General features: G+C 38.2%; 1 protein-coding gene across 7 annotated transcripts in view; it reads left to right on the top strand.

Moving 5' to 3' along the window:
• AHCTF1 (AT-hook containing transcription factor 1) overlaps positions 1-22511 on the top strand; it is a 93973-nt gene that overhangs the window by 20848 nt on the left and 50614 nt on the right. For all 7 annotated transcript variants that reach the window (XR_010114624.1, XM_055234678.2, XM_055234673.2 and 4 more), the window contains exons 5-17: positions 2871-3078; positions 4999-5115; positions 7253-7337; positions 8605-8755; positions 10840-10972; positions 11063-11244; positions 12072-12133; positions 13235-13363; positions 15652-15742; positions 16829-16918; positions 19672-19812; positions 20534-20638; positions 21525-21618. Coding sequence is in view for 6 of the 7 variants with exons in the window: in XM_055234678.2 (XP_055090653.1) it covers positions 2871-3078; positions 4999-5115; positions 7253-7337; positions 8605-8755; positions 10840-10972; positions 11063-11244; positions 12072-12133; positions 13235-13363; positions 15652-15742; positions 16829-16918; positions 19672-19812; positions 20534-20638; positions 21525-21618 (1588 nt within the window). In the remaining variant the exon portion in view is untranslated. The remainder of the gene's footprint in view (positions 1-2870; positions 3079-4998; positions 5116-7252; positions 7338-8604; positions 8756-10839; positions 10973-11062; positions 11245-12071; positions 12134-13234; positions 13364-15651; positions 15743-16828; positions 16919-19671; positions 19813-20533; positions 20639-21524; positions 21619-22511) is intronic.

Below are 22511 nucleotides of genomic sequence, written 5' to 3'. Positions count from 1 at the left end.
TTATATTAATATATGAGTCTGAGTTTTTTTATTTTTTTATTGAGGACTTCAGACATCTTCAGATAGAAGAATACAAGAGTTCCCATATACCCGTCACCCAAATTCAAGTTAATTTTCAGCATTTACTATACGTGTGTCTGTTTAGTTAATTCCCCTTCCCTCCTTTCCCTCTTTTCTTCTGTGTTAATTTAAAGCAAATACGGATATTTTATTACATAATCATAATGCCAGTAACACTTCTTTGGTATAGCATGTTATCTAGACTATAATCAAATTGATGTGATTATCCAAAGCATCTTTTTACATTTGGATTGTTTGGATTGGAATTCAAACACAGTCTGCACATTAATTGCTTTTGACAGTTAAGTCTCAAGTCTCCTTGAATGTACAGCAATCCTCTTTCTGTCCTCTGTGCTTTTATTTTTAATGCCATTGACTTGCTGAAGTTATCTGATAGAATGTTTCACATTTCGGAATTGACTGTGGTTTCATGTGGTATCATTTTCGATTTTCTGCAAATGTAAATTAGCTCTGGTTATAGATTTTGGAAGTGTTGAGTACTTCATATTGTATCACATCAGGAGACACATAGTGTCTAGTAGTTTCAGTTAGCGATCAGTGGATTCACATGGTGACAGCATGATCCATCCTTTTTAAAGTCTCCCATCAACTTTAAACTAGTGGTTCTCAACGGGGTGTGAATTTTGTCCTCCAGGAGATGTTTGGCAATGTTAGAAGGCATTTTTGATTGTTACTGCTGGTGCTACTTGCTACTAGTAGTTAGAGACTAATGATGTGGCTTAGCATCCTACAGGGTACAGGATAGCCCTCTGCAGGGTAGTTCCCCCTTATCTGTGAGGGATACGTTCCAAGAACCCCAGTGGATGCCGAAACCACGGCTAGTACTGAACCCTGCACACATGATTTTTCCTTATTAAGTCAAGAACTTTGACCTTTTCATTTAAAGGAAACACTTTACAGCTTCTCCTTGGCATATCTGAATTGCCAGCATGACCACCCTTGTGTTTTGAGGCCATTGTTAAGTCAAATAAGGGTTACTTGAACACAAGCACTACAATACTGTGACAGTTGATCTGATAACCAAGATGGCTACTAAGGGTGGCTTATACAGTGTGGATACACCGGACAAAGGGATGATTTATGTCCCTTTGATGGTAGCACATTTCGTCATACCACTCAGAGCAGCACACAATTTAAAACTTAGGAATTTTTTTTTTTGAGAGGCTGGAGTGCAGTGGTGCAATCTCGGCTCACTGCAACCTCTGCCTCCTGGGTTCAAGTGATTCTTCTGCCGCAGCCTCCCAAGTAGCTGGGACTACAGTTGCACGCCACCATGCCTGGCTAATTTTTTTTTTTTTTTTTTTAGTAGAGACGCGTTTTCACCATATTGGTCAGGCTGGTCTTGAACTCCTGACTTCGTGATCCACCCGCCTCCGCCTCCCAAAGTGCTGGGATTACAGGCATGAGCCACCCTGCCCAGCTGAATTTTATATTTTTTATATATATATATATATATATATATATATATATATATATATATAAAATTATCTGTTTAATATTTTTGGACTTTGGTTTACTACAGGTAATTGAAATTGGAGAGTGAAACTGCAAATAATGGGAGGGGATACTGTAATGCCAAAATTGTAAAACCCTACTTTGAACTAATTGTTTCATTCATTAAGATTCTTTTTTTTTTTTTTTCTTTTGAGACGGAGTCTTGCTCTGTCACCCAGGCTGGGGTGCAGTGGCGCGATCTTGGCTCACTGCAAGCTCCACCTCCCGGGTTCACGCCATTCTCCTCCTGCCTCAGCCTCCCCAGCAGCTGGGACTATAGGCGCCCACCGCCACGCCCGGCTAATTTTTTTGGTTTTTTTTTTTTTTTTTTTTAGTAGAGACGGGGTTTCACAGTGTTAGCCAGGATGGTCTCAATCTCCTGAACTCGTGATCCGCCCACCTCGGCCTTCCAAAGTGCTGAGATTACAGGCGTGAGCCACTGCGCCCGGCGTTAAGATTCTTGGATAAGTCCCTTTTTTCATTAAGAGCTGCAAAACGATGATTTTTATGTTCTGTCAATGTAAAGAATAATTTCTCATTAATTAGGGCTTTCTGGTCACTCTGAAATACAATATGTACAGAACAGTCAGGATAAATGTTTAGTATTAAGTACTAATTTTCAGAGTAAGCAGGTGATACCTAGTTACTTCCAGTTGTTCAACATAAGGTCTTCTGTAGGTGGGGAGAGTAGGCTTCTCCCTTGCCCCACCCCTCTTTTTTTTTTTTTTTTGGTATCCCTGTGAATTTTTCGGGTTTGGCATATTTAATATGTTTCATTAATTTTATTGTTTTTGATGCCCAAAATGTCCTGTCATTGGTATGAGAGCCCCTTCATGTTCTCTGATACATTCCCTTTCATCTGTGATAGCTTCCTAGATTACTGGCATAAGTTGTACCAGCCTCATTTTATGTATTTTCTTCCCCCTGACCTGGAATCAGCCATTGCTCCAAGGAAGGTATTTAGGTAGTAGTTCTAAATTTCAATAAAGAAATAAATCAGTTTTATTTGTGGTTGTTAACCCTAAAAAAATTCTACCTTAGATAATATTTGAGATGTACTGAGAGAATTTTTTAATACTATATAATTGAATATATTTTTTAAATTATGGCATTTAAATAGATAAGGATGGCAATTTTCTAGTTTAACATACTTTTTCATTATCACTAATCTTTTAATTTCAATTAACTTCATTTAACTCAGTTGACTTCATTAGCAGCTTGAATAATGGATGACATATTTGCTTTTAATGCTGTTTCTAGTTTTTTAACTTCATTTGTCTAATTTGTGGTTTTAGATCTTGAAGTTCTAACTGGTATCCCAGCTGAAGTACCACACATTAGAGAAAGTGTGATGAGAGAAGGGCGCCATCTGTGTTTCCAGTTAGTAAGTCCAACAGGAACAGCTGTTTCAACTCTTAGTTACATAAACAGGACAAATCAGCTTGCTGTGGGTTTTTCTGATGGCTATCTAGCACTTTGGAACATGAAAAGCATGAAAAGAGAGTAAGTATAACTTTTTTCCCTTATTTGATTATAGGTAGGTTCTTTTTGCATATAGCTTGTACTCAGTTACTAATATTTGAAAGTTAGCATAGTGAGAAAAGGGTGGGTAGATTAATGATTGAATGAATGATTGAGTATGACTAATTTTTCGTGGCATTAAATCAATGTGAATACCATAAAGGAGTGACTTAGCACATGAATTTAGCTTGATTTTTTTTCAGTGTTTATTTAAAAGGCATTACAGTCCTGTGTTTAACATGCTAGTAAAGCCTGACTTTGTAACTTTACGATGTTTTGGTCAACAACAGATCTTAGGGGTCTCCAAATTTTACTGTATTTTGATTGTACCTTTTTAATGTTTAGATATATAAATACTTAGCATTGTGTTATAGTTGCCTGCAGTGTTCCATACAGTAACATGCTGTACAGGTTAGTAGACTAAGAGCAACAGGCTATACCATCTAGCCTAGGTATATAGTAGGCTATACCATCTAGGTTTGTGTTACTAGAGTGTATGATGTTCTCACAATGACTGAATCCCTGACGAGCATTTCTCAGAACAGATCCCCTTTCGTTAAATGACACATGACTCTGTTTATATAGTATGAGTTCTTTCAGAAGTATCTTCCTAATCATCATCTATGTAAAGTAACAGCTTAATAAAGAATTCTCAGTTGAGAGGGAAAAAAAAGGATTTTTAAAAATCAAAGTTACAAAATACTTGTGTTTTAAATTTTTTATGCTGTCAAAAAGTCCCAAAAATATAATTATTGATACTTTGTAGCTAAGTTAATTTGTGTTGAGAGTTAAGTAGATGCCTATTTGGCCCTTAAGTTGTCAATTTATTTGTTTCTCCATTTTTCCTTAGGCATATTGTTATATTTTATTGAGTAATTTATCTTATGGGAAGTGTATCTCAACTCTCTTTGCTGTTATCCTTTTATCAGGTCTTTTTTTTTTTCTTTTTTTTCTATATATTTTTTTTTTTGAGGTGGAGTCTCACTCTGTCACCCAGGCTGGAGTACAGTGGCATGATCTTGGCTCACTGCAACCTCCACTTCCCAGGTTCAAGCAATTCTCCTGCCTCAGCCTCCCAAGTAGCTGGGACTAAAGGTGTGCGCCACTGCGCCCAGCTAGTTTTTGTTTTTTTTTTGTTTTTTTTTTCCAGAGACAAAGTTTCACCATGTTAGTCAGGCTGGTCTCAAACTCCTGACCTTGTGATCCACCTGCCTCGGTCTCCCAAAGTGTTGGGATTACAGGTGTGAGCCACCACGCCCAGCCTCTGGTTTGTCAGCTCATCTTTGAATTTGCTCCTAAAGAAATACCTGCAGTACTTGGCTTCTACAGCAGTGCTTTCTCTAACACTATCATCTCTTGGTCAAGTTTTGCTTTTTTAGCAGTTTATGGGAACTCTTCAGTTTCTAACTCATCTTCTGTTGTAATAGTGGGGAAACTGACACTAAACCCAAACAGCTGAAAAGTCTTGTGGCAGTATCACGTCTCTTTGTAGGGCACCTTTTATGGTGGAGCAGTATGTAGGAGTGTACATCGAATATGACTCTTAGGACCAGTTTACACAGACATGAATGCGTATGCTTGAGTAATTCTAACATTCCCCAGTTCTACCTCTTGGGCATTGAATATGACTCTTAGGACCAGTTTACACACACATAAATGCATCCGCTTGAGTAATTCTAACTCTTCTCAGTTCTGTCTCTGGGGGATGGGTGCCATGACCATAGTCTTGATGTCTTGTGGCCTGTGTATTTTTGCAGATAAGATGACTTGGCCATAGCCCACAGATCACTTATTTTGGCGGAATGTATGAACAGTGGTTGCCTAACCCAAATTCTTACATGATGTACCTTTTTCCTTTCTATAAAATAACTTAAAAATATGAAATATACTAATTTGTTTCAGATATTACATACAGTTGGAAAGTGGACAAGTTCCTGTCTATGCTGTCACTTTTCAAGAACCTGAGAATGATCCTCGGAATTGCTGTTACTTGTGGGCTGTTCAGTCTACACAAGATAGGTAGGTCTCATACAAACTTTTTGTTTTGTTTTTTTTTTTTGGAGACGGAGTCTCGCCCTGTCGTCCAGGCTGGAGTGCAGTGGCCTGATTTCGGCTCACTGCAACCTCCGCCTCCCGGATTCATGCCATTCTCCTGCCTCAGCCTCCCGAGTAGCTGGGACTACAGGTGCCCGCCATCACGCCTGGCTAATTTTTGTATTTTTAGTAGAGACAGGGTTTCATCATGTTGGTCAGGCTGGTCTTGAACTCCTGACCTCATGATCTGCCCGCCTCAGCCTCCCAAAGTGCTGGGATTACAGGCGTGAGCCACTGCACCTGGCCTGATACATACAGTCTTTAAAAATTAGTCAAAAATAGAACAGGTAGTCTATGTAGTTATGTAGTCTTTTTTAGTGAAGGCAACACAATTCTTTCCGTGAATTAGTGAGTAGTAGTTGAAATTATTTTAGAAGTTAAATGGTTGTTTCTACATGCTTGAATAATTCTGAGATATCGGTTAAAAGAAATTGTGCCGACTTACTTGAATGTTTTTCACAGATTAAGAGAGTCTTGGAATCTTCCAAGTACCCTGCTGTCTTGTTCTCAATCTCAGTACCCTGCTCTCTTACTCTTCAAATATACTTGGAGATGGAGAATAAGAGAGCTGGGTACTCAGCAAAGGACTGAGGAGTAAATAGTGTGGTATGAGGAATATTAGGAAGGTGTGGTGTGCTAGAAGGCAAGTAAAAGAAATAAGAACTAGTAATAGGAATTATTAAAAGGGTTTGGCCGGGTGCGGTGGCTCACGCTTGTAATCCCGGCACTTTGGGAGGCCGAGGCGGGTGGAATCACGAGGTCAGGAGATCGAGACCATCCTGGCTAACACGGTGAAACCCCGTCTCTACTAAAAATACAAAAAAAAAAAAAAAATTAGCCGGGCGTGGTGGCGGGCGCCTGTAGTCCCAGCTACTCGGTGAGGCTGAGGCAGGAGAATGGCGTGAACCCGGGAGGCAGAGCTTGCAGTGAGCCGAGATTGCACCACTGCACTCCAGCCTGGGTGACAGAGCAAGACTCTGTCTCAAAAAAAAAAAAAAAAAAAGAGTTTAACTAGTACTAAGATTCAAATTCAGATGATGTGGCTCTGGAATCTATGCTGTTAACACTAACTGCATGCTTTGTGCTTGAGTTCACTACAGGGTTGATTCTTAGTGTCTTCACTTTGTGTCTTGATAGGCCTCGTCTTCATGGTCGAGGGCAACATCCACATTAAAAAAAATGTTTTTTCCCCACCCTTCCCCCAACTACTCTTTCTCCTTCCCATACTCCCTACTGTCCTTTGAACCTCTACATTTTAAGTAAAAATAGCAAGATGGAGGAAGAGACCAGGATGAAGGCCCAAAGGATTTTTTTTTTTTTTTTGAGACGGAGTCTTGCTCTGTCTCAGGCTGGAGTGCAGTGGCGTGATCTCGGCTCACTGCAAGCCCCATCTCCCAGGTTCACGCCATTCTCCTGCCTCAGCCTCCTGAGTAGCTGGGATTACAGGCACCCGCCACCACGCCCGGCTAATTTTTTGTATTTTTAGTAGAAACGAGGTTTCACCGTGTTAGCCAAGATGGTCTTGATCTCCTGACCTCTTGATCCACCCGCCTCGGCCTCCCAAAGTGCTGGGATTACAGACATGAGCCATCTCGCCCGGCCCACAAAGGATATTTTGTTCATTAAGGAAGGTTCTCTGAGGTTGCCATAGGATAATTCTGTTTACATCCTGGCCACAACTTTACCACAGGGTACTGCACTTAGCTGCAAAGGAAGCTGGGAAATGTTACAGAACTTTAGGCAAACACGTGTTTAAGTAGAGTATACCCATTGAAGAAGGAATATTTGAGAAAGAATATTGAGTAATCAGTCTTTGCCACATAAGATATCTCCTACAGTGTGCAAACAGCATCAATTTAGTTGATTAGAATCAATAGTAAATATCAGTTATTACTTTAAAGGACTACATTTTATGAAAATTACCGAATAAAACTAAATTTTTCACAGTGATCTTAGTTTTGTCAATGCACTCAACATCGCAAGCAAACTAAACTTACTTGGACAGTAAGAGATGTTTAATGTATTAATATATTTAGTGCGTCTTGGTTAATTTCTGTTTCAGTGAAGGGGATGTTTTGAGTTTGCATCTGCTGCAGCTGGCCTTTGGTAATAGAAAGTGTTTGGCATCAGGACAAATCTTATATGAGGTAAATGGTCATTGGACTATGGGTTTATATTACCATTTTGTTGTTTTCTATTTTAAATATGTTGTCTTTGTTTTAAGATACTGAAAAGTGATTCTTTTTTTTTTTTTTTTGAGACGGAGTCTCGCTCTGTCACCCAGGCTGGAGTGCAGTGGTGCAATCTTGGCTCACTGCAACCTCTGCCACCCGGATTCAAGCAATTCTCTGCCTCAGCCTCTGGAGTAGCTGGGATTACAGGCACCTGCCACCATGCCTGGCTAATTTTTTTGTATATTTAGCAGAGATGCAGTCTCACCATCTTGGCCAGGCTGGTCTTGAACTCCTGACCTCATGATCCACCCGTATCGACCTCCCAAAGTGCTGCGATTACAGGCATGAGCCACCGCGCCTGGCTGTGAAAAGCAATTCTTACATTCAAGTTAATATTGTATTCATAATATAGTAGAAGTAGTATTAAATTAGAGATCTGTTTTACCTATTTACCAAGGTAGCATTCTTAACTTCTCAGATATCATTTTCCTCTACAATGAGGGGATTGGACTAGATTCAAGCTTGTGGCTTAATTGGTACCTGGGAAAAATAATTCCACTTTGTTGCTCTAACATGTCAAGCATTAAGCCATGGGGTGATTTTTATAAGAGGGTATATGCATCTAGACTTCTAAATGACTACCTATTTTTCTGGCTGAATTCCTGAGGAAGTAGGAGGGGTGCTGCTAATAGCTATATTTTGTATACCCTCACATACCTGTCTCTAGAACTGACTTTTCTTAACCAAATGTTTGAGGGGTATAGAAACGGGTTTCAGGGAATCAGTAAAGTCCCTGAATTATGTGTTGTATTTTTATGGGGGAAGTCTCATAGCCTTATGTCAGATTCTTAAAGGTATCAATAAGCTAAAAGTCTGAGAACCATTCTAGAGCAAGAATTTCTGTGAGAACACAGGTATAGTATTGCTGGTCTGGGATGTATGCATATATAATTTTGATGGTTATTCCAGTTTACATATCAACCAGTAGTGCATGAGGGCTTCTGCGTTAAATAACAACTTTAGAAGACTTGTTGGTAATTATTTTTGAGAGACTAAATCTCACTTTTTATTTGTTTTAAAGTATGTAAAATTTTAGAGCCTTTTTCCTTGATTGGTTCTCTTCAGTCTAAATTGTTTTCTTTGTATTGTGTGAACAGTCTTTAAATTTGGAGAATATTTAATTTTAGAGTGACCTTTTGCCTAGAATCAGATTAATATTTGCATGTATTTTATGTTACAGGGGTTAGAATACTGTGAAGAAAGATACAGCCTGGACCTGACAGGTGGCATGTTCCCTTTGAGGGGACAGACGAGTAATACCAAATTGTTGGGATGCCAGAGTATAGAGAAATTTCGATCTCATGGTGACAGGGAGGAAGGGGTGAATGAAGGTTAGTTAAAGTACTTGAAATATGTCATGTGAAGGCTGGATTTAAAATTTATGACAGGTATTGTTTTCTAGATTTCATACTCCTGGCAGTTCAGAAAATTAGAATAGTAATTAACGGAATTTATTCAGTTCTATGTGAGATACTAGATATTTCTTCCTCTCCAGATTGCTATGTATAACTAAAAAATAAAACAGATTAGGGTAATGAAGGACCCTTTTATTTTAATCTAGTTCTCAAAACAGGTGATCCCTAGTCTGAACTAGTGTGAGTAGTCTTTGAATGAAGTTTACCTGTGTATTTTTTGAGCCATGTATGGCATACATGCCTTGGTTGTCTTGAATGTTTTCTCTGTTTCCTTTAGTGTCATCGCTTTTTCCTGGCAGTTTTTTTTGCATCAGTTTTTTAAGCCAGCATTATCATAATCCAGCCCTATCACTAGTGATGACCTTTGACAAATTGCTTAACATTTCAGAGCCCTGTTTCTCCATCTGTAAGTGGGATCATACAGTTAGACCTTTTGCAAAGGGTAGTTGTGAGTATTAAATCACACAGTGAACTTACCCATCCCAGAAATGCCCTTTTTGCTAGGGCCTGTATCTGTATTTCTGATCCAGTTTTCAGATCCAGTTAAACATGTGAAAAACAGAACTTGTCATGAGCTCACGTCTTTTTAAAATTTTTATTTATTTATTTATTTATTTATTTAGAGACAGGGTCTCACTCTGATGCCCAGACCGGTCCAGGCCAGAGTGTGGTGGCATGATCTTGGCTCGTTGCAGCCTTGACCCTCTGGGCTCAAGCAATTCTTCCATCTCGGTCTCCCAAGTAACTGGGACTACAGGCACACACCACCACGCCTGGCTAATTTTTGTATTTTTTGTAGTGACAGGGTATTTTTGTTTTTGTTTGTTTGTTTGTTTTGAGATGGAGTCTTGCTCTGTCGCCCAGGCTGGAGTGCAGTGGCATGATCTCAGCTCACTACAAGCTCTGCCTCCCGGGTTCACGCAATTCTCCTGCTTCAGCCTCCGGAGTAGCTGGGGCTACAAGCACCCGCCACCATGCCTGGCTAATTTTTTGTATATTTAGTAGAGACGGGGTTTCACTGTGTTAGCCAGGATGGTCTCCATCTCCTGACCTCATGATCCACCCGCCTCAGCCTCCCAAAGTGCTGGGATTACAGGCGTGAGCCACTGCACCCGACCTGTTTTTGTTTTTTTTAGAGACAGGGTCTCACTGTTGCCCAGGCTGGAGTGCACTCGCACAATCTCGGCTCACTGCAACCTCCGCTTCCCAGGTTCAATCAATCTTCCCACCTCAGCCTCCTGAGTAGCTGACACTACAGGTGCATGCCACAATGCCCAGCTAATTTTTGTATTTTTTTGTAGAGGTGAGGTTTTGCTGTGTTGCCCGGGCTGGTCTCGAATTTCTGGGCTCAATTGATCTGCCCACGTTGGCCTTCCAAAGTGCTGGGATTACAAGTGTGAGCCACTGCACCTGGCCATGCTCTCTCTTATTCCCCATTCTTTCTATTTCCTTATAGTAGTGTTGGAGATTTTTACTTTCTTATTCTCCTGTTGATGTCTCTTACTCTATTCCTGTCTTTCCATTCCACAGGCACCATCCAAGCACTTTTCTTTTTCCTCCTTTACCGTATAACTGGATAAGTCCTTCTCAGCTAAGGTTCATCATAATAAAGCCTTAATGCCCACAGGCATCCATTTTAGGTAGTGAATTAACTTCTCTAGTGCTAGCTCCGTACCGTCCTTGGGAGAGAGACTGTTTATTCAAATCATTTTCTACTTTCTGCCTCTAATACCTCAATGTTGCTCAAGTATTAACTGAAAACAAGCTAGGATATAACTTCTGATGAGTGACTGCTCTTTAATAAGGCCTTAAAATTGAGAAACAGTCAAGATGCAAGTGAATGAATCTGGTCTTACAAATGATAGAAATGCATTTTGATGAATCAAGTGAAATATGAATTAAATGTCTTAATTTATGAGAAAATCTTGCTGTAATTCTGTTGAGGTGATTTTACCTTGAGATTCTTTATTCTGTTTTTAAAAATTATCTTTTTCTTTCAGCTCTATCTCCTGACACTAGTGTTTCAGTCTTTACCTGGCAGGTGAATATATATGGACAGGGAAAGCCTTCTATATATTTGGGGCTTTTTGATATAAATCGTTGGTATCATGCACAAATGCCAGATTCATTAAGGTATGATTCTTTTTTTTTTTCTCTCTCTCTCCTTTCTCTTTGTATGTGTAGCTGATCAATGACTTAGTAATGTTTTAAATTTTCTTTTAGGTCAGGAGAATATCTACATAATTGCCCTTACTTTGCACTGTGGTCATTGGAGTCTGTTGTAAGTAGGACTTCTCCACATGGCATCTTGGATATATTAGTACATGAGAGAAGTTTAAATAGAGGAGTCCCTCCTTCATATCCACCTCCCGAGCAGTTTTTTAACCCAAGCACTTATAATTTTGGTATGTATTTCCTTAACATTACCTCTTAAGAAAAGTAATGCACAAAAGTATGTAAATGTATATGTTGTGTAGTTTATTCATTTAGTGTTACCTGTTTATATCTCACTGTTAACATATGGATAACTTAGGAAATTAACATATACACACGAGAAATTTAGTGTTTATATGTTTTATAAAGGAATTATGACTTATTTTAAACTTGCTAGGAAAGATATTAAGTATTTCACATCTGGTGCTTTTTTTTTTTATTTTTTATTTTTTATTTTTTTTGAGACAGAGTCTCGCTCTGTCGCCCAGGCCCAGGCTGGAGTGCAGTGGCGCAATCTCGGCTCACTGCAAGCTCCGCCTCCCGGGTTCACGCCATTCTCCTGCCTCAGCCTCTCCGAGTAGCTGGGACTACAGGCGCCCGCCACCACGCACGGCTAATTTTTTGTATTTTTTAGTAGAGACGGGGTTTCATTGTGGTCTCGATCTCCTGACCTCGTGATCCGCCCACCTCGGCCTCCCAAAGTGCTGGGATTACAAGCGTGAGCCACCGCGCCCGGCCCACATCTGGTGCATTTTATAGTAGTTTTTATTTTTTTGCTGTGTTTCTCAACTGTGCTTGGAGTTTTTTGGGTTTTGTTTTTTGCTTTTTTCTTGTTTTGCTGTGTAATAGGTTTGTTATCTATTCTTAGGATGAAAATACCTAGAAAAGTTTATTTAAAGATTTATTACATATAATAATTTGACACCTTGCCTTGCAGTCTGTTACTTGGATAAATTTTGTTCTATTAATACCATTTTAAATATATGTAAGTGGATTATTTTTTAAATCTTTTTTTTAGATGCCACTTGTTTGTTAAACTCAGGAGTTGTTCATTTAACTTGTACTGGCTTTCAGAAGGAGGTAGGTAACAACTAGTGATTTCTTAATTGAACTGAAGTCCGATCTTGGAATATAGTTGATTTATGGATTTAAGTTTATTTAGTGTTAGTGATATTGACAGTTGTTTCAGCTTAAATGGTAGCTTCTCCTAGGTTTATGAGATTAGCAACTAGTAGTATCAGTTACTAATGACAGCCTGCCAGAAGACATATTGAATGTTTTTAGCAGCTAATTTATGTAGATGCTAGCTACTTGAACCTCAAGCTTTCTGTCTCCTCAGAAACCTTATGAGGAAATGAAGTAATGCAAAGAAGGTACCTAGCACCGTGGTATAGTGCCTGGCACAGGAAAAAAAAAAGAATTTAGAAAAATACTTTTCTCTTTTTGAGACGGAGTTTTGCTCTTATTGCGCAGGCTGGAGTGCAGTGACTCCATCTCGGCTCATTGCAACCTCTGCCACCCAGGTTCAAGCGATTCTTCTGCCTCCGCCACCTGAGTAGCTAGGATTACAGGTGCCCGCCACCACGCCTGGCTAATATTTTGTATTTTTAGTAGAGATGGGGTTTCACCATGTTGGCCAGGCTGGTCTCGAACTCCTGACCTCAGGTGATCCGCCTGCCTCGGCCTCCCAAAGTGTTGGGATTATAAGTGTGAGCCACCATGCCTGGCCTGAAAAATACTTTTCTAGGGAAGCATGATGTGGCAGACCTTTTCATTGATAATCGGCCAGATGTGGATGAATGCTATATTTATACTTGATATCAAATCTCTTTCACGTTAGATAAAGAGGAGTAGACTGCAGGAGTTTTCGTGTGTGTGTGTGTGTGTGTGTGTGTTTTGTCAAGATGTCACCAAATCTGTCAGCTTTAGAGAAGACAGCAGGGCTATACAGTTCATAAAAATATATAAGCTACTTTTTGCTAATAGTATTATTCACAACTAGCAAGCATTGGTTAAGCTTAAGAACCTATAAACTCTGTTTCTTGCAAGGAAATATAGTCTTTCATAATTTCCATTTGCTATCTTTAAATTTTAGTTAAATTTTAAGTATAATTTATTAATCTTAAATTTGATGATTCAAATTGAGCATTGATTGATGCCTTACTAATTTATCTGTTACAGACTTTGACTTTTTTGAAGAAATCAGGGCCATCACTCAATGAAGTCATTCCTGATGGTTATAATCGATGTCTTGTAGCTGGCCTTCTTTCCCCAAGATTTGTTGATGTTCAGCCTTCCAGTTTAAGCCAAGTGAGATGATTTTTAACTCTATTGTTTCTTTTGGGTGGATCACATTATTAGCGTTCTATTATAATAAAAATGTATTAGATAATTTCTGCAAAAGTAGGTGAAGTAGTGTAATGCTGACTCTGGGTGATCAGCAGTTGTGGTCTTAGGTTTGGTTTAAAATTCCTACTCCTAATACCCAATAGGCCATAACTTGGCAGCAGGTTGACTTAGCTATATAGAAGGATATAGGACAGGAAACACCTCATGGCTGCCTCAGGCTGGAATGTGGTGGCATGGTCATGGCTCACTGTAGCCTCAACCTTTTGGGCTTAAGCGATCTTCCCACCCCAGCCTCCTCAAGTAGCTAGGACTACAGACAGGCACCACTATGCCTAGCCTTTTTTTTTTTTTTTTGGGTAGAGACAGGGTCTCACTATGTTGCCTAGGCTGGTCTTGAACACCTGGCCTCAAATTATCCTCCCACCTTGGCATCCCAAAGTGCTGAAATTACAGGCATGAGCCACCTTGCCCAGCCTGTAATAATGTATTTTTACTGTACCTTTTCTATGTTTAAATACACATATACTTCATATTGTGTTACAGTTGCTTACAGTATTCAGCACAGTAACATGCTATACAGGTTTGTAGCTTAGGAGCAAGATATATAGCCTTGATATGTAGTAGAGTACACCATCTAAATTTGTGTGAGTACGCTGTTACCATGATTGCACAACAATGAAACACCTAACGAAACATTTATCAGAATGTATCCCCATCATTAAGCAACACATGGCTGTATGGAAAAATGCAATTCCTTTTTGTATATTTATTTGATACCTACATAACTTTCAAGGTATGTGACCATCAGCAAATAATAGACTTTTTTCGTTTGTTTGTTACTACCTTTATTTTTTTTGAGACAGTATCTCGCTCTGTTGCCCAAACTGGAGTGCAGTGGCACGATCTTGGCTCACTGCAACCTCCAACCTCCTGGGTTCAAGCGATTCTCCTGCCTCAGCCTCCTGAGTAGCTGGAACTAGAGGTGTGTGCCACCACACCTGGCTAATTTTTTATTTTTAGTAGGGACAAAGTTTCACCATGTTGGCCAGGCTGGTCTCAAATTCCTGACCTCAAGTGATCTGCCCTCCTCGGCCTCTCAAAGTGCTGGGATTACAGGTGTGAGCCACTGTGCCTGGCCAGTTACTGACTTTTCTCATTGCAATGTGGTAGAACTTCTATAAACTATAGGATAATAATGTTAGTAGCAGACGTTTTTGTTTTGTCCCTGGTATTAAATGTAAATGGCTTCGGTGAGTCTCCGTTTAGAGTCACGCCTTCTTAGGTTTTGTGGACCATTATGTAATTTCCTCTGTACCTATTTAACTTACATTCATGTGATTCCTTTTTGAACATCTTTTAATTTGCTCCTGTAATGAATGAAATTAATAGTTTCCTCTGATATTAAACCAGACTCAGTGATTTTCAAAATATCAGCTTTATTGAGATATTTCATATACTGTGCAGTTCACATATTTCAAGTGTGTACAGTTCAGTGATTTTAATTCACAGAATTCAGCAACTGTCATCACATTCCATCTTAAGACATTTTTATTACTTCTAAAGAAAGTTCTATGCCCATAAACAGTCACTCCTTTTCCCTTACCTTCCTGCCCTCCCCCATCCTACCCAGCCTTACGTAACGACTAATCTACTTTCTGTCTTTATAGATTGACCTATTCTAGGCATTTCATGTAAATAGGTCAAATAATATGTAGTCTTTTGGGACTGTCTTCTTTCATTTGGCATGTTCTCAAGGTTCATCCGTATTATAGCAAGTATCAATACTTCATCTCCTTTTATGGCTGTATAATATTCTGTTGTATGAGCATACCATAATTTGTTTATCTATAGTTAATGGGCATTTGGGTTGTTTCCACTTTATGGCTATTAATAATGGTGCTGTGAACCTTCATGTGAAATTTTTGTTTGGGCCTGTATTTTTGTTTCTTTTTGTTACATACCTAGGTGTGGAATTGGAGGGTCATGTGGTAAGTCTGTGTTTAGCATATTGAGAAACTGCCAAACTGTTTTGCAAAGTGGCTGTTCCATTTTACATTCCCACCAGCAGTGTATGAGAGTTCCAGTTTTAACATATCCTTACCATGCTTACTGTCTTTTCATTGTAGCCCTTCTTATGGGTCACACTGATTTTTTTAGCCTTAAAATTTTTAAATTCTGAACCAGAACTTGCCTATGATCTCACACCCTCTTTCTTTCCATTTCTTTTCTTTCTATAATGCATGGTTTAGGAAGAACAGTTAGAAGCTATATTGTCAGCAGCAATTCAGACTAGTTCCCTGGGACTTTTGACTGGTTATATCAAAAGATGGATAACAGAAGGTAAGATTCTGATTTTTAACAAGTAAAATGTTTGGTATTTTTAAAGTTATCAATTTGCTATTTGTTGTATTTTTTCTTATTTTAATTTTGATATAATTGAAAATCCACATGCAGTTGTTAAGATGCAGTAGAGAGATCCTCCCGCCTTTAGCACATTTGCCCACAGTACTGTGATCTGACAAACCTTTAGTACAGTCACCACAACCAGGATCCCTCATGTTGCTGTTACAGCCATACCTACCTTCCTTCTGCCCCATCCTTAACCCCTGGCAAGAATTTTGTCATTTTAAACATGTTCATAAATGGAATTATGCAGTATGTAACCCTTTTGGATTATCTTTTTTACTTAGCAAAATTCTGTAGGAATTCATCCAAATTGTTGTGTGTATCACTGTTACTCTTCACACACATACACACACACACCCCGAATATATATTATCTTCTGTTCAGAACCATTTGAGAATAGTTTTTTTTCTGAACCATTTGATAAGCCATCATGCTTTTTTAGCCCATAAATATTTCAGTATTGCTGCTTCTAAGAATAAGGACATGCACTTACAAAACCACTTTGTGATAATAAAAAATCAAGAAAATTAAGACTTTTATCTAACCTAGAGACCTTATTGAAATCCCAGTAATGTCCTTTATTTCAATTTAGAGGGGAGAGAGAGTTCAGAATCATGCTTTGTATTTAGTTTTTTTGGAAAAGAGATCTAGAATACTTTGTATGTAATTGTTTTTATAATTTCCCTTAATCTTGTACATTTTGTCACTTTGTTTTTCAAAAAATTGACTTTTTTTTTTTTTTTTTAAGGAATTAGGCCTTATTTTATAGACTGCATTTTAGTTTGCGCTTGCCGTCTCTCCTCATGATTAAATGACAGTTTTTGCATTTTTGGCGGCAGCACTACCTGAAATGACGTGCTCTGTGGTGTGGTGCACTGAAAACGTCCGTTTTCCCATGTTGCCTCCATGAACTGTTGATGTTCACTCGGTTAGGGTGCTGTCTGCCATGCTTCTCCACCAACAATTTAGAACTCTGTAATTACTAATCTTTATTTTTTCCCTTTTGTATTTACAAATAAGAACAACCGAATTCTGCCACCAATTTGCGCTTTGTTCTTGAATGGACGTGGAATAAAGTGGTTCTCACAAAAGAGGAATTTGACAGACTGTGTAAGTATTAGATGTCTAGATGTAGGACAGAATTTAATATCAAAATACTAACCTTGGTTTATGTCTTAGGTACATAATTTTTAATCATTTTGAAGTGGTAAACTCTTTTCTTTTTTTGAGACGGAGTCTTGCTGTCGCCCAGGCTGTAGTGCAGTGGCGCGATCTCGGCTCACTGCAAGCTCCGCCACCTGGGTTCACACGCCATTCTCCTGCCTCAGCCTCCCGAGTAGCTGGGACTACAGGCGCCCACCACCACGCCCTGCTAATTTTTTTGTATTTTTTAGTAGAGACGGGGTTTCACTGTGTTAGCCAGGATGGTCTCGATCTCCTGACCTCGTGATCCACCCGCCTCGGCCTCCCAGAGTGCCGAGATTACAGGCGTGAGCCACCGCACCCGGCCTGAAGTTGTAAACTCTTAAAATTTGAAGATGTCCCAAAAGAAAATTATTTCTTTTTACATTAAAGTGATAAAAGTAATTTTTTTTTTGAGACATGGTCTCACTTTTTGCCCAGGCAGGAGTACAGTGGTGAGTTCATGGCTCACTGCAGCCTTGAGTTTTTGAGCCCAAGTCATCCTCCTGCCTCAGCCTCCTCAGTAGCTTGGACCACAGGCACATGCTGCCTCACCCAGCTAATTGTATTTTTTGTAGAGACATGGTCTCACTATATTGCCCAGGCTGGTCTTGAACTCCTGGCCTCAAGCGATCCTCCTGCCTGGGCCTTCAAAAGTATTGGTATTACAAGGCGTGAGCCACTACATCCAGCCAAAAGTAATTTTTGACCAAGATTTTGCAGCAGGTCATTAAACTGGCAACATGCTGATATGCCTACAATAACAGGTTTTAGGATTATAACTTGTCTTTTGGTCTTTGGAGTTTAATTTACTAAATATACTGATGATGGAGTAAGGGGAATGTGCTAGGTAACCCTCAGAAGTTTCTGTACTTACTCACTTTCTATTTAACATATTGATAGAAATGATGAAGTTGAATGGCAGGGTAAAAACGCATCACTGCTGTCCTCCATGGATAGATGTCATTATTATTGTGGCAGATCATTTTCCTTCTTGACAGTTTTATTAGTCTGTTGTTCATTTCGATTGAGTCTTGAGGTATGTCATGAATATTAAAAACCTATCATGTCCAGTTAGTGCAAAAATAAGGCTGAAAGTACTAGTAGTTAGAGATACAGTTGCACTGTAAGTGAAAGTAAAATTTAAGTTTATTTAGAGGTAAATGTTTTAGTCATTTCTCTTGTGTCATGATGAGTAAACAAATGGACTTTTGAAATGATTTGACTATAGATAGCTTTTCACAATGTAAGTTACTGTTAGTAGAGGATTTTTAAACCAATCAAGTTCGTTAGGAAGACATGGCACTTTCTAGTGTTTTTAGACTATACTTGTAAAACTATCATCATGAAATAATTTAAGTATTTCAGTAATCAGCGTGATTGAAGTCTGAAAGAACACTATCAGGTGTTTAGGATCAGAGTAAAAATGTCTTCATTTTTTTAAGAGGAAAATGTTTGTTAGAGCTCATTATGTTTTGTAAAAAGAAATTAAACTCAATTCATAAATTGTATGACTGTTATTCTTTGAGGATAATGCAGTGTTTGGGGGTTTAACTCAGTAGTTCAGCTGTTGCTGCTTTGAGCTTTATTACTGGTAGGTTGGGTTTTTTAAACAATAAAAATAAAAACCTCTAAGAATAATTAAAATACAAAGCGTAGTAAGTATTTTAAAAGTATTAGAGATTAGGCGTGGTGGCTCAGGCTTGTAATCCCAGCACTTTAGGAGGCTGAGGTAAGAGGATTGCTTGAGGCCAGCAGTTTCAAGACCAGCCTGAGCAATATAGCAAGACCCCTGTCTCTGCAGAAAAAAAAAAAAATTCGTTTTTTTAATTAGCTGGGCATGGTGGCACATGCCTATAGTCCCAGCTCCTTGGGAGGCTGAGCTAGGAGGAACACTTGAGCCCAGGAGTTTGAGAGTGCAGTGAGCTGTGATCGTACCATTGCACTCCAGCCTAGGTGACAGAGTGAGACCCTATCTCAAAAAAAGTATTAGAAGTAAAGCAAATTAGGTCGGGCACAGTGGCTCATGCCTGTAATTCCAGGACTTTGGGAGGCTGAGGCAGGCGGATCACCTGAGGTCAAGAGTTCGAGACCAGCCTGGCCAACATGGTGAAACCTCATCTCTACTAAAAATACAAAAATTAGCTGGGTGTTGTGGCGCATGCCTGTAATCCCTGCTACTCAGGAGCCTGAGGCAGGAGAACCTGGGAGGTAGAGGTTGCAGTGAGCGGAGATTGAGATTACACCACTGCACTCCAGCCTGGGCGACAGAGCAAGATGCTGTCTCCAAAAAATAAAAAATAAAACAAATTAGAATTTGATTTAAAGAAGGATGTTAGAATGAAGACAGTTGTTTTCTAGACCATGACACATTAAATATTGATGTAACTAAATGTGTCATTAAAGTAAATCCCTGTCTTTTGATGTGTGCTGGTTATGAGGATAAGCTCTAGATCTAGATGATTTGGGTTCATATTCTCACTCTTGGCTTTTGCTAGTTTTATATTGAAAGCACTTTTTAGGTTCCTTGGAGGTTTTGCCATTTCTAGCTTGTGTTTATAAATCTCATAATGAATAGAATAATTCTTTTGAGTGATAGGAGTTTGAGAACTTTTGCATTGTGATTCTAATTTATTTAGATTTACTGTATGGAAACTTATCTTGTATTTTATTCTTGAAAGGTGTGCCATTATTTGATGGTTCGTGTCATTTCATGGATCCACAAACTATACAGTCTATCCAGCAATGCTATTTGCTTCTTAGCAATCTTAATATAGTCTTGAGCTGTTTTGCATCAGAAGCCCGAGAGATCACTGAGAGAGGTATGCTCTTTGTTTTATCAAATGAGTGTTTTATGAAATTTTACTTCTTGCCTTAGAGAAACGAATACATTTCCCATGTCTTAGATGGATCCTTATGTAAAGAGGACGTTATTTCTTCAGTGCTAGGGTTTTTGTTTGTTTCTTTGTTTTAATGAAAAGCTACAGAATGTTGTTAGGCATGCCATGAGCCCATGCTTAAATAAACTTGGGGAATTCTGAAGTTAATGATTATTAAGATTAATATATTTGCAGTAAAGTTCCAAATTAAGTCGTGTGTTTTTTTAATTCAAAGAACTCATTATAATTTTTTTCTGTTTTGCAATTTCAAGACGAAAACAAGCTAATTTCATTTAAATGCCTGTTGTGAACAATCTTTATTAGTGATACTATGCTAGTTTGTATTAATGAGTAAATTTGAGTTCTGGAATTAGCTAAATGAAAGTGTAGCTGAGGTGGAAGTGTATTTACCTAAAATGTCTATTTTAGGGAGTGACTTACTTATTTTAGCATTTTGGAGATTTGCTTGACATCATTTTGGACCAAAGTAAACTAGATACAAAGGTGAATTAGTTCAAGAGAGATACGTATATCTTGAATAAATACATATATGTAAAATATATATTTACATATTATGTAAATTACCAAGTGATTAATTTTGAAAACTGTGGAGCATCTTGATTTTTTTTGTAAGTAAACAACTGATGTTAACTCTTCTTTACAGGACTGATAGACTTAAGCAATAAGTTTGTGGTTTCCCACCTCATCTGTCAGTATGCACAAGTGGTTCTTTGGTTCTCTCATTCTGGGCTTTTACCAGAAGGCATAGGTAAAATATTTACTTAATCTATAAGTATTAATTAAGACATTCTGAATCTTTATAATTTTGTTATTCTAATGCTTTGGATTTCTTTTCTTCCACCTCACTTATTTTTCTCCTTAATTTAATTTATGCTTACCTTCTTTTCTTACATTTTTCCTTCCTTTGTATCTTCATCCTATGCCTGACACACAGTGCTCATACGTGTTTATTGGACTGAATAACATTTAGAAGGAAAGCAAATTTGAGAAAACATAGCTCCTGAAAATGAGTTCAGCAATATTACTAGCTATTATTTAGATCCATAGAACTATAGTTTCTATAACTCAGTTTTCCTGTTTCCTGGTAATGGTCCTTTTAATATGGTTACTAATATTTCTTCAATTAAATATCCCCTTTTATCTAGTAATTTATGCCAGTACCAACAATTAGAGAATTCTTGGTATTTGACTTCTGCTATATTTGTTTAGAATATAACTTCTAAAACCTTCAGCTTCTTGCATTTCCAGGAAGCCATTAGATTTTATTTAGAAGTGCCTCTGCCACTGTACATAATTGTTGATCTTATTTTTTCATAATTCTCATAGATTTTGATTTGTAGTGAACATTTCTTGCTTTCAAATTATTATTTGTGCCTAAGGAGTAAAGTTATTTAGAACAGTTTCTGAGATTTTAAGCCACCATCCATGTAGTTAGACTTTCATGACAGATCATTTTCTCACTTGTGCATCTGTAAATAAAAAGATGTGTAGTGACCTTTTATTACCTAAATATAACCACCCTGTGGGTTCACCAGGGGTTGCTGTAAATATTAAATTACAGTAAAATATTAATATGTATTGTTGAGATATTTTGGAATTATTACCAGCTTTGTTTCCAACTCTTAAAAATCTAGATGATTCTGTGCAGTTGTCAAGGTTATGCTACAACTACCCTGTAATTCAGAACTACTACACCAGTCGTCGACAGAAGTTTGAGCGTTTATCAAGGTATAGTAGAATAATTTTAGAAATTACATCTGTAAGAAGTCAAAGTTTCTCAGAACAGTGTTCATCATGTTACAAAGTGATTAAATGGGTAGAATTCTCAGTAAAGTATCAGAATTTGCTATTACCGTTACTATTTTATTTCTCTCTTTTTAAAAAAGAATACACGAATAGCCTACTTAGTTCCTTTGAAATAAAGAAGTAAAGGTAATAGACAAAGAAAGAGTGGTGTTGAGAGTCTTGACCACACTTCTGGAAATAGTCATCTTCCTTGAGTTGCAATGACAAAATTACAAAGCATATAACATTTAGAGCAATGATTCACAAACGTTGATTCCAGGTTTCTTACACCTGAATCACCTGGCAATCAGTACTTTAAAATCTGTGCCAGCTGTAATTCTGCTGCGTGGCAATTGTGGGAACCAATGCTTTAGAATGACCAATTTAGGAGAGTGAACATTAGCTTGGGAGATTGACTATGCATATTTTAAAATTCTAGATCTGTTATTTCCTAAGTGTATATCCTTGGCAGCTTTGTTATGCTTTCTAATCCTATTTGTTATATAAGTTATAAAGTCAGTATAAAGCTAAATATAATAGTATGTGTAGGACATCTAGTGTAGTGCCTGACTCATTGGACAACCACAAAGAGTAGTAAGTGCTGCTGCTATTCACAACTAGAAAAGGAAATAAGGGGAAAAAAGAAGAGAAAAGAAAAGGAAATAGGGACAATATCTGCACGTTGCATCATAGGCGCTCAGTAATAGATATTTGAGTGAAGGAATCACTGAGGATAAAAGACTAACCTAAGTGATGAAACAGAAACTTTAGCTCTCTGTCTTTGAACTTCATTATTTTCACTACCCTGGGCTTTATACTCTATGGTAGTTTGCTTA

This window comes from Symphalangus syndactylus, chromosome 19, assembly GCF_028878055.3.
Source record: "Symphalangus syndactylus isolate Jambi chromosome 19, NHGRI_mSymSyn1-v2.1_pri, whole genome shotgun sequence".
Lineage (NCBI taxonomy): Eukaryota > Metazoa > Chordata > Mammalia > Primates > Hylobatidae > Symphalangus > Symphalangus syndactylus.
This window is presented reverse-complemented; position numbering and strand designations above follow the sequence as displayed.